General features: G+C 74.4%; 2 protein-coding genes across 4 annotated transcripts; one reads left to right on the top strand and one right to left on the bottom strand.

The window, feature by feature from the left end:
• The first annotated feature begins 63 nt into the window (after positions 1–63).
• Positions 64–12,320, top strand: CORO1A (coronin 1A). Of its 3 annotated transcripts, none has more exons than XM_089779070.1 (11): positions 64–81; positions 3,812–4,014; positions 7,108–7,230; positions 8,492–8,621; positions 8,797–8,978; positions 9,060–9,179; positions 9,579–9,683; positions 9,759–9,904; positions 10,541–10,598; positions 10,999–11,211; positions 11,974–12,320. In XM_089779070.1, the coding sequence occupies exons 2-11, from the start codon at positions 3,817–3,819 to the stop codon at positions 12,070–12,072; spliced, it is 1,374 nt and encodes a 457-aa protein (XP_089635196.1). In that variant the 5' UTR covers positions 64–81; positions 3,812–3,816; the 3' UTR covers positions 12,073–12,320. The 3 variants fall into 3 exon arrangements, with proteins under 3 accessions (XP_089635196.1, XP_075773529.1, XP_075773530.1); XM_075917414.2 differs by lacking the exon at positions 64–81 and adding an exon at positions 2,916–2,953; XM_075917415.2 differs by lacking the exon at positions 64–81 and adding an exon at positions 3,387–3,405.
• A 215-nt stretch (positions 12,321–12,535) lies between these two features.
• BOLA2B (bolA family member 2B) lies at positions 12,536–14,259 on the bottom strand. Its single transcript, XM_075917419.2, has 3 exons — positions 14,101–14,259; positions 13,915–14,012; positions 12,536–12,705 (listed from the first exon to the last, which is right to left on the bottom strand). The coding sequence occupies exons 1-3, from the start codon at positions 14,176–14,178 to the stop codon at positions 12,600–12,602; spliced, it is 282 nt and encodes a 93-aa protein (XP_075773534.1). The 5' UTR covers positions 14,179–14,259; the 3' UTR covers positions 12,536–12,599.
• Positions 14,260–14,274: the final 15 nt, after the last annotated feature.

A 14,274-nucleotide genomic window follows, 5' to 3' on the forward strand; every position in this document is an offset into this window, starting at 1 on the left:
TGACGTCATCGAAAGGCGGAAGTGCTGTGCCCTGTCATTCGCTTCTGCCGCTTTAGGCCCCGCCCCCAGACCCAGTCTACGGTACTAGGCCACGCCCTCGCTCGAGGAGCTCCTCTCCGACCACGCCCACTGTTCCACCTGGCCACGCCCCTGCCCACGCCGGCACCTTGCCGGGTGTTCCCCGGCCCCCCCCCCGCCCTCAGGGCCCCCCGGGTCTGATTCCCCGGCCCCTCCCCCCCCCCAGCCTCAGGGCCCCCCGGGTCTGATTCCCCGGCCCCTCCCCCCCCCCAGCCTCAGGGCCCCCCGGGTCTGATTCCCCGGCCCCTCCCCCCCCCCAGCCTCAGGGCCCCCCGGGTCTGATTCCCCGGCCCCTCCCCCCCCCCAGCCTCAGGGCCCCCCGGGTCTGATTCCCCGGCCCCTCCCCCCCCCAGCCTCAGGGCCCCCCGGGTCTGATTCCCCGGCCCCTCCCCCCCCCCCAGCCTCAGGGCCCCCCGGGTCTGATTCCCCGGCCCCCCCCCAGCCTCAGGGCCCCCCGGGTCTGATTCCCCGGCCCCTCCCCCCCCCCCAGCCTCAGGGCCCCCCGGGTCTGATTCCCCGGCCCCTCCCCCCAGCCTCAGGGCCCCCCGGGTCTGATTCCCCGGCCCCTCCCCCCCCCCCAGCCTCAGGGCCCCCCGGGTCTGATTCCCCGGCCCCCCCCCCAGCCTCAGGGCCCCCCGGGTCTGATTCCCCGGCCCCCCCCCAGCCTCAGGGCCCCCCGGGTCTGATTCCCCGGCCCCTCCCCCCAGCCTCAGGGCCCCCCGGGTCTGATTCCCCGGCCCCCCCCCCCAGCCTCAGGGCCCCCCGGGTCTGATTCCCCGGCCCCTCCCCCCCCCAGCCTCAAGGCCCCCCGGGTCTGATTCCCCGGCCCCTCCCCCCCCCCCAGCCTCAGGGCCCCCGGGTCTGATTCCCCGGCCCCTCCCCCCAGCCTCAGGGCCCCCGGGTTTGATTCCCCGGCCCCTCCCCCCCCAGCCTCAAGGCCCCCCGGGTCTGATTCCCCGGCCCCTCCCCCCCCCAGCCTCAGGGCCCCCGGGTCTGATTCCCCGGCCCCTCCCCCCCCCCAGCCTCAGGGCCCCCGGGTCTGATTCCCCGGCCCCTCCCCCCAGCCTCAGGGCCCCCCGGGTTTGATTCCCCGGCCCCTCCCCCCCCAGCCTCAAGGCCCCCCGGGTCTGATTCCCCGGCCCCTCCCCCCCCCCCAGCCTCAGGGCCCCCCGGGTCTGATTTCCCAACACCCCCCAGCCTCAGCCCCGGGGCTGGTGGGGGGTAGTTAGGGGTCCCAAGCAGGGCATGGGGGACAGGTGGGGGGGTGCAAGGGGATGCTGGTGAGGGGTAGTTAGGGGTCCCAGGCAGGGCATGGGGGACAGGTGGGGGGGTGGAAGGGGATGCTGGTGAGGGGTAGTTAGGGGTCCCAGGCAGGGCATGGGGGACAGGTGGGGGGGTGGAAGGGGATGCTGGTGAGGGGTAGTTAGGGGTCCCAGGCAGGGCATGGGGGACAGGTGGGGGGGTGGAAGGGGATGCTGGTGAGGGGTAGTTAGGGGTCCCAGGCAGGGCATGGGGGACAGGTGGGGGGGTGGAAGGGGATGCTGGTGAGGGGTAGTTAGGGGTCCGAGGCAGGGCATGGGGGACAGGTGGGGGGGTGGAAGGGGATGCTGGTGAGGGGTAGTTAGGGGTCCCAGGCAGGGCATGGGGGACAGGTGGGGGGGTGGAAGGGGATGCTGGTGAGGGGTAGTTAGGGGTCCGAGGCAGGGCATGGGGGACAGGTGGGGGGGTGGAAGGGGATGCTGGTGAGGGGTAGTTAGGGGTCCCAGGCAGGGCATGGGGGACAGATGGGGTGCAAGGGAATGCTGGTGAGGGGTAGTTAGGGGTCCGAGGCAGGGCATGGGGCACAGGTGGGGGGGTGGAAGGGGATGCTGGTGAGGGGTAGTTAGGGGTCCCAGGCAGGGCATGGGGGACAGGTGGGGGGGTGGAAGGGGATGCTGGTGAGGGGTAGTTAGGGGTCCCAGGCAGGGCATGGGGGACAGGTGGGGGGGTGCAAGGGAATGCTGGTGAGGGGTAGTTAGGGGTCCGAGGCACGGCATGGGGGACTGGTGGGGGGGTGGAAGGGGATGCTGGTGGGGGGTAGTTAGGGGTCCCAGGCAGGGCATGGGGGACTGGTGGGGGGGTGGAAGGGGATGCTGGTGAGGGGTAGTTAGAGGTCCCAGGCAGGGCATGGGGGACTGGTGGGGGGGTGGAAGGGGATGCTGGTGGGGGGTAGTTAGGGGTCCCAGGCAGGGCATGGGGGACAGGTGGGGGGGTGGAAGGGGATGCTGGTGAGGGGTAGTTAGAGGTCCCAGGCAGGGCATGGGGGACTGGTGGGGGGGTGGAAGGGGATGCTGGTGGGGGGTAGTTAGGGGTCCCAGGCAGGGCATGGGGGACTGGTGGGGGGTGGAAGGGGATGCTGGTGGGGGGTAGTTAGGGGTCCCAGGCAGGGCATGGGGGACTGGTGGGGGGTGGAAGGGGATGCTGGTGGGGGGTAGTTAGGGGTCCCAGGCAGGGCATGGGGGACTGGTGGGGGGGTAAGGGGATGCTGGGGGGACACGTGGGGGTGTAAGGGGGTGGAGGTGGGAGGGTGTATCTAGGTGAGCCGAGACAGGGCATGGGGAGATGGGTGTGTGTAAGGGGATGCAGGTGGGGGGGAGCTAAATGGGCCCAAGCAGGGCACGGGGGGACAGGTGGGGGGTGGGGTCCCTGTGCCCAGGCTCATACCCCTCTGCCACTGGCAGCGGATTCCCGCCCAGCCCCTGGCTGGGAAGTGGGAGGGAGTGTCCTGGCCCCTCCCCCCCCAGGCTGTGCTATCCCTGGGAGGCCCCACCCCCACCCTTAAAAGGTGCTGGTTTCAGCCTCCAGATTCACTGTCACACCAGAGTGCCTGGAACTGGTGAGAGCAGAGGCAGTGGGGTCTGATGGTTAGAGCGGGGGGGGGGGGGAGCCAGGACTCCTGGGTTCTTGCCCTGGGCAGGGCAGTGGGATCTGATGGTTAGAGCGGGGGGGGGGGGGGGAACCAGGACTCCTGGGTTCTTGCCCTGGGCAGGGCAGTGGGATCTGATGGTTAGAGCGGGGGGGGGGGGGAGCCAGGACTCCTGGGTTCTTGCCCTGGGCAGGGCAGTGGGATCTGATGGTTAGAGCGGGGCGGGGGGGAGCCAGGACTCCTGGGTTCTGGCCCTGGGCAGGGCAGTGGGGTCTGATGGTTAGAGCGGGGGGGGGGAGGGGGAAGCCAGGCTCCTGGGTTCTTGCTCTGGCCGGTGGGTGGGAGGGAGGGAGGTCCTGGGCCCTCTCGGCTGACCCTTCCCGTCTCTGCAGAGTGATGCTGCTACACCCAGTTACCTACAGGTAGAGCCAGGGCAGCAGCCAGGCAGAGGGTGGTGGGGCAGGAGCAAGGGATAGCGGCAGGGTGGGAGAGAGGGGCAATGGCCGGGCTGGAGTGAGGGGCAGCGACGGGGTGGCAGGGCAGCTGGGCTGGAGTGAGGGGCAGCGGCCGGGCAGGGGGATGGGGGGGGTGGGAGCGAGGGGTGGCGGCTGGGCAGGGGGGGCGGCGGCGGGGCGGGCGCGCGGGGCGGCGGCCGGGCAGGCGACGGCGGGCGCGAGGGGCGGCGGCCGGGCAGGGGGCGGCGGCGGGCGCGAGGGGCGGCGGCCGGGCAGGGGGCGGCGGCCGGGCAGGCGGCGGCGGGCGCGAGGGGCGGCGGCCGGGCAGGCGGCGGCGGGCGCGAGGGCAGCACTAACGGCGCGTCTCCCCCAGCCGCCATGAGCCGGCAGGTGGTGCGCAGCAGCAAGTTCCGCCACGTCTTCGGGCAGCCGGCGAAGGCCGACCAGTCCTACGACGACGTGCGCGTCTCGCAGACCACCTGGGACAGCGGCTTCTGCACCGTCAACCCCAAGTTCCTGGCCATTGTCGTGGAGGCCAGTGGGGGAGGGGCCTTCATGGTGCTGCCCCTGGCTAAGGTAACCCCGCCCCCATCCCTGCTAGTGACCCCCTCCCCCCTCTGCCGGCCCAGCCCTGCTGGGGCCCCTCACCAGCCCCGCCCTGCGCTTCTTAGGTAACTGTCTGCCCCCCCCTTTCTGTTTCCGGGGGGGGGGGGGGCTGTTTTGTGAAACCGCCGAACATGCAGATCTTGACATTTTTGCCTTAAATGGCTCCAAACGTGAAGCGGGGGCGGAAGCAGCCGTGTAAAAGGGGAAGTGGGTTTGCGGGGAGGGGGCAGGTCTGGGACACCACAGCCCAGCCCCCCGTCCTGGTTCTCGGAGCCGTGGCAGCCACACCTGGGTCACCGTAGCCAGGAGCCCCACAAATGGAGCAGGGGCGGGGGCGCCGGGGGAATAAAGGTCTGTGGTGCAGCTACAAAGGGCCCTGTGTCCTTCCCTGGCCCGGGGGGAGGCCGGGGCAGGATGCGGCTTTGGAGGGACCCTCGGCTCCCAGAACGCGGCACCTTGTGACTTCCATCGTGATGGGAAAGACGGGAGCAGAGCGCCTCAGCCCCTCCCCCTCCGTCCCACTCCCCACACCCGCCCCCCAGCCCCTGCCGGTCCAGCTCTGCCCCCAGCGCCCCCCACTGCAGCCCCTGCCCCCCCAGTGCCCCCCAGTGCCCCCTTTGCACAATGCCCGGGTAAGGTTGTCATGGGACTGCTGGGTTCGTGGGCCCAACTTTCCCCGTGGCAGGACCATGGGACGAGGCGGGAGGGGCGTGAGGGGAGAGCCAGGCCTGAGGCTGGTGCCCAGGAGGGCTGAGGCAGGCCCGGCCCCCGCCCTGCTGCCAGACTGCCCTGCTCTCAGGTTGGCTGCCCACTGGGGGGAGGGGCTCATGTCGCCTGCTGTGGGCACTTCAGGGGCACGGGAGCTGGGTTGCTTGTCACAGCCTGGCCCTGCCCCAGGCCCCAGGCCCCTGGGAAATATCCCGAGCACTGGGGAGAGGCAGAGAGCTGCGGGTTCTACTCCCTACAAACATTTACCCCCCTCCGAGCTGGGAGAGAACCTAGGCTGCCCACTAACCCCTACGCCCCACTGCCCTCCCGGCCCTGCTGTAACCCCTGCGCCCCACTGCCCTCCCGGCCCTGCTCCAACCACTGCGCCCCACTGCCCTCCCGGCCCTGCTGTAACCCCTGCGCCCCACTGCCCTCCCGGCCCTGCTCCAACCCCTGCGCCCCACTGCCCTCCCGGCCCTGCTGTAACCCCTGCGCCCCACTGCCCTCCCGGCCCTGCTGTAACCCCTGCGCCCCACTGCCCTCCCGGCCCTGCTGTAACCCCTGCGCCCCACTGCCCTCCCGGCCCTGCTGTAACCCCTGCGCCCCACTGCCCTCCCGGCCCTTCTGTAACCCCTGCGCCCCACTGCCCTCCCGGCCCTGCTGTAACCCCTGCGCCCCACTGCCCTCCCGGCCCTGCTGTAACCGCTGCGCCCCACTGCCCTCCCGGCCCTGCTGTAACCCCTGCGCCCCACTGCCCTCCCGGCCCTGCTGTAACCCCTGCGCCCCACTGCCCTCCCGGCCCTGCTGTAACCCCTGCGCCCCACTGCCCTCCCGGCCCTGCTCCAACCCCTGCGCCCCACTGCCCTCCCGGCCCTGCTGTAACCCCTGCGCCCCACTGCCCTCCCGGCCCTGCTGTAACCCCTGCGCCCCACTGCCCTCCCGGCCCTGCTGTAACCCCTGCGCCCCACTGCCCTCCCGGCCCTGCTCCAACCCCTGCGCCCCACTGCCCTCCCGGCCCTGCTGTAACCCCTGCGCCCCACTGCCCTCCCGGCCCTGCTGTAACCCCTGCGCCCCACTGCCCTCCCGGCCCTGCTGTAACCCCTGCGCCCCACTGCCCTCCCGGCCCTGCTCCAACCCCTGCGCCCCACTGCCCTCCCGGCCCTGCTGTAACCCCTGCGCCCCACTGCCCTCCCGGCCCTGCTGTAACCGCTGCGCCCCACTGCCCTCCCGGCCCTTCTGTAACCCCTGCGCCCCACTGCCCTCCCGGCCCTGCTGTAACCCCTGCGCCCCACTGCCCTCCCGGCCCTTCTGTAACGGCTGCGCCCCACTGCCCTCCCGGCCCTGCTGTAACCCCTGCGCCCCACTGCCCTCCCGGCCCTGCTCCAACCCCTGCGCCCCACTGCCCTCCCGGCCCTTCTGTAACCCCTGCGCCCCACTGCCCTCCCGGCCCTGCTGTAACCCCTGCGCCCCACTGCCCTCCCGGCCCTGCTGTAACCCCTGCGCCCCACTGCCCTCCCGGCCCTGCTGTAACCCCTGCGCCCCACTGCCCTCCCGGCCCTGCTGTAACCCCTGCGCCCCACTGCCCTCCCGGCCCTGCTCCAACCCCTGCGCCCCACTGCCCTCCCGGCCCTGCTCCAACCCCTGCGCCCCACTGCCCTCCCGGCCCTGCTCCAACCCCTGCGCCCCACTGCCCTCCCGGCCCTGCTGTAACCCCTGCGCCCCACTGCCCTCCCGGCCCTGCTCCAACCCCTGCGCCCCACTGCCCTCCCGCCCCTGCTGTAACCCCTGCGCCCCACTGCCCTCCCGGCCCTGCTGTAACCCCTGCGCCCCACTGCCCTCCCGGCCCTGCTGTAACCCCTGCGCCCCACTGCCCTCCCGGCCCTGCTCCAACCCCTGCGCCCCACTGCCCTCCCGGCCCTGCTCCAACCCCTGCGCCCCACTGCCCTCCCGGCCCTGCTCCAACCCCTGCGCCCCACTGCCCTCCCGGCCCTGCTCCAACCCCTGCGCCCCACTGCCCTCCCGGCCCTGCTCCAACCCCTGCGCCCCACTGCCCTCCCGGCCCTGCTGTAACCCCTGCGCCCCACTGCCCTCCCGGCCCTGTGCGAACCACTAGAGGACACTCTCCTGCATGTTATTCCCTCCCCCCCACATCCAGGCAGTCCCAGGGGGGCAGGAAGCTGGGAGAATTGCACCATCTGTTGGGAAACGTTTGTAACTGCAGAGAGAAGCGGGGACACTTGTGTTCTTGCTGGGTTCTGGGAAGGCACTGGGGTCTAGTGGTTAGAGCTGTGGAGGGCCTGGGAGCCTGGACCCTGGGGTGGGGCAGTGGGGTACTGACTCCGTCCTCTCTCGCAGACCGGCCGCCTGGACAAGGCGCAGCCCGTGGTGTGCGGGCACACGGCTCCGGTCCTGGACATCGAGTGGTGCCCGCACAACGACAACGTCATCGCTAGCGGCTCCGAGGACTGCACTGTCATGGTGAGAGCCGGCCTGGGGGCGGGGATTGCGGGGCGCTCGGGGGCTTGGAGCTGACCTGGTGGGCGGGGGATTGCGGGGCGCTCGGGGGTGTGGAGCTGACCTGGGGGGCGGGGGATTGCGGGGCGCTCGGGGGCGTGGACCTGACCTGGGGGGCGGGGGATTGCGGGGCGCTCGGGGGTGTGGAGCTGACCTGGGGGGCGGGGGATTGCGGGGCGCTCGGGGGTGTGGAGCTGACCTGGGGGGCGGGGGATTGCGGGGCACTTGGGGGTGTGGAGCTGACCTGGGGGGCGGGGATTGCGGGGCACTCGGGGGCGTGGAGCTGACCTGGGGGGCGGGGGATTGCGGGGCGCTCGGGGGCGTGGAGGTGACCTGGGGGGCGGGGGATTGCGGGGCGCTCGGGGGCGTGGAGCTGACCTGGGGGGCGGGGGATTGCGGGGCGCTCGGGGGCGTGGAGCTGACCTGGGGGGCGGGGGATTGCGGGGCGCTCGGGGGCGTGGAGGTGACCTGGGGGGCGGGGGATTGCGGGGCGCTCGGGGGCGTGGAGCTGACCTGGGGGGCGGGGGATTGCGGGGCGCTCGGGGGCGTGGAGCTGACCTGGGGGGCGGGGGATCGCGGGGCGCTCGGGGGCGTGGAGGTGGCCTGGGGGGCGGGGGATTGCGGGGCGCTCGGGGGCGTGGAGCTGACGTGGGGGGCGGGGGATTGCGGGGCGCTCGGGGGCGTGGAGCTGACGTGGGGGGCGGGGGATTGCGGGGCGCTCGGGGGCGTGGAGCTGACGTGGGGGGCGGGGGATTGCGGGGCGCTCGGGGGCGTGGAGCTGACCTGGGGGGCGGGGGATTGCGGGGCGCTCGGGGGCGTGGAGGTGACCTGGGGGGCGGGGGATTGCGGGGCGCTCGGGGGCGTGGAGCTGGCCTGGGGGGCGGGGGATTGCGGGGCGCTCGGGGGCGTGGAGCTGACCTGGGGGGCGGGGGATTGCGGGGCACTCGGGGGCGTGGAGCTGACCTGGGGGGCGGGGATTGTGGGGTGCTCGGGGGCATGGAGCTGACCTGGGGGGCGGGGGATTGCGGGGCACTCGGGGGTGTGGAGCTGACCTGGGGGGCGGGGGATTGCGGGGCGCTCGGGGGCGTGGAGGTGGCCTGGGGGGCGGGGGATTGCAGGGTGGTTGGGGGCATGAAGCTGGCTGGGGGGGGGGCTGGGGGGGGGGCTGGGGGGTGGGCGGAGTCATCCTGGGGGCAATGGGCCTGACCTTGGCCTCTCCCCGTAGGTGTGGGAGGTGCCGGACGGGGGGCTGGTGCGCCCCCTAACGGAGCCGCTGGTCACGCTGGAGGGGCACTCGAAGCGCGTGGGCATTGTGGCCTGGCACCCCACGGCCCAGAATGTGCTGCTGAGTGCAGGTACCCCCCCCCCCCCCCGGCACAAGCCCTGCCCCGCCCGCGCCCCTCGGCAGGAAGCAGGCGGCTGCTGGAGCGTGGGCACTGGCCTAGGGGGTGGGGAGCGGCTGTGCCCCCCCCCCGGGGCCTTGGGGCCGGGCCCTTCCCCCCACCCCCGCTGACTCCTCCCGGTCCCCAGGCTGTGACAACGCCCTGCTGCTGTGGGACGTGGGCTCCGGCCAGCTGCTGGTGGAGCTCCGGGACCTGCACCCCGACACCATCCACAGCGTGGCCTGGAGCCGCGACGGGTCCCGCCTCTGCACGTCCTGCCGGGACCGCCGGGTCCGCGTGATCGAGCCCCGCTCTGGCCGCGTCGTCGCTGTGAGTGCGGGCGGGCCGGGGGGGCCGGGGGGGGGCCGGGGGGGCGCTGGCTGTGGAGTCCTGACCCCCGTCTCCCCGCAGGAGAAGGCCAACGCCCACGAGGGCTCCCGGCCCGTCCGCGCCGTCCTGCTGGCTGACGGCAAGATCCTCACCACCGGCTTCAGCCGCATGAGCGAGCGCCAGGTGGCGCTGTGGGACCCGGTGCGACGCCCCCCTCCCCTCCCCCCACCCTGCCCCCCCAGCTCCAACGCATCCCCCGCCATCCCCCTTCCCCTCCCTGGGAATTGGTGAGCCCCCATCCCTGCCCCCCTTCTCCCCTCCCCTCTCTGGAGTGCCCCCATCCCTGCCCCCCTTCTCCCCTCCCTTCTCTGGAGTGCCCCCATCCCTGCCCTCCTCTCTCAGCACGCCCCCATCCCTGCCCTCCTCTTTCTCAGCACACCCCTCCATGCTGTCCACTCTGGCGCATCCCCCCACCCTTCCCCGGGACTTGTTGGGCCCCCATCTCTGCCCCCCCCCCCGGCACAACCCCCATCTCTGCCCCCCCCTTCTCCTTCCTGGGACCTGGCATCCCCCAGCCCTGACTCTCCCGCCCCCCCGCAGGCACAGCTGGAGGAGCCCATGGTGCTGCAGGAGCTGGACACGAGCAGTGGGGTGCTGTTCCCCCACTACGACCCCGACACCAGCATGGTCTATCTCTGCGGCAAGGTGGGCAGCCGCCGGGCTGGGGGCGGGGGGGCCGGGCGGGGGGCAGCCTGCCCTGACCCCCTCTGTGCCCCACAGGGCGACAGTTCCATCCGCTACTTCGAGGTGACGCCCGAGGCCCCGTACCTGCACTTCCTGTCGGTCTTCAGCTCCAAGGAGTCCCAGCGCGGGGGCGGCTGGATGCCCAAGCGGGGCCTGGACGTCAGCAAGTGTGAGATTGCCAGGTAAGCCCCCTCGGCCGGGCCCCGGCGCGCCCCCCCTGACCCTCCGCCGGGCCCCAGCCCGCCCCCCCCCGACCCTCCGCCGGGCCCCGGCGCGCGCCCCCCCCCCGACCCTCCGCCGGGCCCCAGCGCGCCCCCCCCCGAGCCCCAGCGCGCGCCCCGGCGCGCGCCCCCCCCCCGACCCTCCGCCGGGCCCCGGCGCGCGCCCCCCCCCCCGACCCTCCGCCGGGCCCCAGCCCGCCCCCCCCGACCCCCCCCCCGGGCCCCAGCGCGCCCCCCCCCGGGCCCCAGCGCGCCCCCCCCCCCCGACCCTCCGCCGGGCCCCAGCGCCCCCCCAACCCTCCGCCGGGCCCCAGCGCGCGCCCCCCCCCGACCCTCTGCCGGGCCCCAGCCCGCCCCCCCCCCCCGACCCTCGGCCGGGCCCCAGCGCGCGCCCCCCTCCGCCGGGCCCCAGCGCGCGCCCCCCGACCCTCCGCCGGGCCCCAGCGCGCGCCCCCCCCCCGACCCTCCGCCGGGCCCCAGCGCGCGCCCCCCCCCCATGCCCCGGGCCCCAGCCCGCCCCCCCCCCGACCCTCCGCCGGGCCCCAGCGCGCCCCCCTCACCTCGGGCCCCAGCCCCTCTGACTTTCCGGCATTGCAGATTCTACAAGCTGCATGAGCGGAGGTGCGAGCCCATCGCCATGACTGTGCCCCGCAAGGTGAGCCGGGCCCTGGGCCTGGAGGAGGGACGGGGCTGGGAGCCCGGATGCCTGGTGGGGCTGGGAGCCCTGCAGCCCCGGGGGGGGGGGGGCGGCGTCTCCCTGGGGTCTAGTGCAGCACAGACTGGTCAACACCCGCCCTTAACCAGGTTCCCTGGCTCCAGTTCCAAAGGGCAACAGCGTCACACCAGAATCCTCACCCCCAGCCACGCCCTGGTGCAGTGCCCAGGGAAACTGAGGCAGGCCCGGGGTTCCTCATGGACAGCAGAACCCACATACAGCACAGCAAGGGGACTGAACCCCCCCGTCACACCTGGCTTCTGCCCCCCTTTGCAGCATGTGCGTGGGGGGGCGGAGGAGCTGGGCAGCTGGGGTCCATGCCAGCTCTCTGCCCCCGCAGTCAGACCTGTTCCAGGAGGATCTGTACCCTGACACGGCCGGGCCCGACCCCGCGCTGACCGCAGAGGAGTGGTTCGGGGGCAAGGACGCCGGGCCCCTGCTCATCTCTCTGAAGGACGGCTACGTCTCACCCAAGAGCCGCGAGTTCAAGGTTAACAAGAGCATCCTGGAGCCCAGAAAGAGCCAGACCTGCCCTGATGCAGGCAGCCCTGGGGTGAGATGAGAGGGGCTGCGGGGCGGGAGTGGGGGGCACCGGCAGGGCTGGGCTGGCAGGGGCCGCGGGGCAGGAGTGGGGGGCACTGGCAGGGCTGGGGGTAGGGCTGTGGGGCGGGAGTGGGGGGCACCGGCAGGGCTGGGGGCCGTGGGGGGCACCGGCAGGGCTGGGCTGGCAGGGGCTGCGGGCGGGAGTGGGGGGCACTGGCAGGGCTGTGGGCCGGGAGTGGGGGGCACCGGCAGGGCTGGGCCGGCGGGGGCCACGGGGCGGGAGTGGGGGGCACCGGCAGGGCTGGGCTGGCAGGGGCCGTGGGGCGGGAGTGGGGGGCACCGGCAGGGCTGGGCCGGCAGGGGCCGCGGGGCGGGAGTGGGGGGCACTGGCAGGGCTGGGGGGCGTGGGGGGCACCGGCAGGGCTGGGCCGGCGGGGGCCGCGGGGCGGGAGTGGGGGGCACTGGCAGGGCTGGGGGCAGGGCCGTGGGGCGGGAGTGGGGGGCACCGGCAGGGCTGGGCTGGCAGGGGCTGTGGGGCAGGAGTGGGGGGCACCGGCAGGGCTGGGGGCCGTGGGGGGCACCGGCAGGGCTGGGCTGGCAGGGGCTGCGGGGCGGGAGTGGGGGGCACTGGCAGGGCTGGGCCGGCGGGGGCCGCGGGGCGGGAGTGGGGGGCACCGGCAGGGCTGGGGGCCGTGGGGGGCACCGGCAGGGCTGGGCTGGCAGGAGCCGTGGGGTGGGAGCAGGGACCCCATGCAGGTGCTGTGCCCCCCAGGCGCTGGAGAAGCTGGCGGAGAGCGTGCGCCGGCTGCAGGCCACGGTGGCGGAGCAGGAACGACGCATCGCAGCGCTGGAGGAGAAGGCCACAAAGTAGCCGTGGGGAGCTGAACCCCCCACTCAGGGCCCCCTCCCCCATGCTTTACCAGATGGAGCCCCCTCCCCGCATCTGTCTGAGCCTGGGGCTCCGTCCCAACTGCCCCATGCAGCTCCCCCGGGGGCCCCCTCCCGTCTGTACATAGAAGCGTGTTTGGCCTCAGTTTCCTCCTGCAGGGCAGATGGGGAGGGGGAGAGGCACCCGCGCGCTCTGCATTACAGATTGCCCCCAATAAAGTGTAAATAGCCCACGTGTCTGGCTTGTGGGGCAGCGCCCGTGGGAGGCCCCCTTGCGCCACCGCCCTGCAGCTTGGACAGCAGCCGCCAGCGCTGACTCTGGAGCCTACTGATGACGGCAGTGCAGGAGGCCCAGGGACTGAGGCTGAGCGCCACCCGCAGGCCACTGGGGCTGGCCCACTCTCGCTGACAGTGGGGGGGGGTTGGAGGCCACACGCTGACAGCGCTTTGTTGCCCATGATGGTTTATTCCAGGGCTCCCAGCTTCATGCTGCTCCGCAGGCAGGGGGTGTCACTGCAGGCCCCCCCGCTCCTTCTCCCACTGCTCAGGGGTCAGCGTGCGCTGCTCCAAGGCGTGAATGTGCTTCAGCTCCTCCGCCAGGAGCTCGTTCACCAGCCTGGGGGGGGGGAAGGTCAGTCTCAGAGTGGGGGGGGGCAGGTCCTGGGGCTGCCATGCCCAGTGGTGCTGGGGAGGGTAATCAGCATCCAGCTTCTGTGAGCAGGGCCAACAGTTCCAGGCTGTTCAGGGGGAAGGCGGGAGGGGGGGGGCAGGGCCATGCAGGGAGCAGTTCAGGGCTGGGGGAGCGGCTTAGGGGCGGTTTGGGCTGGTTCAGGGTGTAGGGGGAGCAGTTTGGGGCTGGGGGGGCTGGGCTGGTTCAGGGCAGGTGAGGGGAATGGCGCAGGTTGGGGTGGTTCAGGGCAGGGGGCTCAGGCCTGCTCGGGGGGAGGGGGGGCTGGGCAGGCTTGGGCCAGGGAGGGGGGCTGGCTCGAGCCAGAGCGGTTCAGGCCAGGGGGGACTGGGCTGGGGGGGCCTTTGGGCTGGGGGGCGCCACTGGGCTGGCTCGGGCCGGGGGGTGCGGTGGGGGCCGGGAGGGGGCTGGGCTGGGGGGGCTGGGCAGGCTCGGGCCAGGGAGGGGGGGCTGGCTCGGGCCGGAGCAGTTCAGGCCAGGGGGGCTGGGCTGGGGGGGGCACTGGGCTGGCTGGGGGCGGGGGGGCGGTTCGGGTAGGGGGGGGCTGGGCTGGCTCGGGCCGGGAGACGCGGGGGGGGGGGGCAGGGGTGGTTCGGGCTGGGGGGCGGTGGGGGGGGGGCTGGGCTGGCTCGGGGCGGTTCTGGCCGGGGGGGCGACTGGGCTGGCTCGGGGCAGGGTGGGCCGGGGCGGTTCGGGCCAGGGGGGCTGGGCTGGCTCGGGGCGGTGGGGGCTGGGGCAGTTCGGGCCAGGGGGGTGGTGGGGGCCGGGGGGGGCCGGGGTGGCTCGGGCCGGGGGGGGCTGGGCTGGCTCGGGCCGGGGGGGCCGCGGGGGGGGCTGGGCTGGTTCGGGGCGGGGGGGCCGGTTCGGGCCGGGGGCGGTGGGGGCTGGGCTGGCTCGGGGCGGGGGGGGGGGGGGCGGTTCGGGGGGGCTGGGCTGGCTCGGGCCGGGGGGGCGGGGCGGTTCGGGGGGGGGGCGGGGCTGGCTCGGGCCGGGGGGGCGCGGGGGGGCCGGGGCGGTTCGGGGGGGCTGGGCTGGCTCGGGCCGGGGGGGCGGGGCGGTTCGGGGGGGGCGGGGCTGGCTCGGGCCGGGGGGGGCGCGGGGGGGCCGGGGCGGTTCGGGGGGGCGGGGGGGGCTCACCGGTGGCGCTGCAGCAGGCCCCGCCCCCGGAAGCGGGCCGAGACGACCAGCACCCGGAAGCTGGTGGCGCAGCGGGCCGGGGTCGTGTCCTCCACCTCCTGGGGGGAAGATGCGTGAGGGGGAGCCCGGAAGCCCCGCCCCGCCCACGTGGCCCGCCAGGCCCGGGGGTGACCCCGGGGCGCTCACCACGTGCTCCGCCTCCAGCTCGCGCAGCAGCCGCCCCCGCAGGGTCTCCGCGCTCAGCACCGGCTCGGCCGCCTCCATGCCGCTGGGACCGCGCGCTTCCGCCTCTCCTCGCCGTCACTTCCGCCTACAGTTCCACTTCGCTTCCGCCTCTCCTCGCCGTCACTTCCGCCCCCA

The sequence above is a fragment of the Pelodiscus sinensis genome, chromosome 5, assembly GCF_052426305.1.
Source record: "Pelodiscus sinensis isolate ZL-2025 chromosome 5, ASM5242630v1, whole genome shotgun sequence".
Taxonomy (NCBI): domain Eukaryota; kingdom Metazoa; phylum Chordata; order Testudines; family Trionychidae; genus Pelodiscus; species Pelodiscus sinensis.

Bases quoted from the DNA above. Each gene is read 5' to 3' on its own strand.
- CORO1A (XM_089779070.1), top strand. From the start codon at position 3,817: ATGAGCCGGCAGGTGGTGCGCAGCAGCAAGTTCCGCCACGTCTTCGGG. The intron at 8,979-9,059 runs GTGAGTGCGGGC...GTCTCCCCGCAG, and splicing joins GCTCTGGCCGCGTCGTCGCT to GAGAAGGCCAACGCCCACGA. The intron at 11,212-11,973 runs GTGAGATGAGAG...TGTGCCCCCCAG, and splicing joins CTGATGCAGGCAGCCCTGGG to GCGCTGGAGAAGCTGGCGGA.
- BOLA2B (XM_075917419.2), bottom strand. From the start codon at position 14,178: ATGGAGGCGGCCGAGCCGGTGCTGAGCGCGGAGACCCTGCGGGGGCGG. The intron at 14,013-14,100 runs GTGAGCGCCCCG...TCTTCCCCCCAG, and splicing joins AGCTGGAGGCGGAGCACGTG to GAGGTGGAGGACACGACCCC. The intron at 12,706-13,914 runs GTGAGCCCCCCC...CCCCCCCCCCAG, and splicing joins GGCCTGCTGCAGCGCCACCG to GCTGGTGAACGAGCTCCTGG.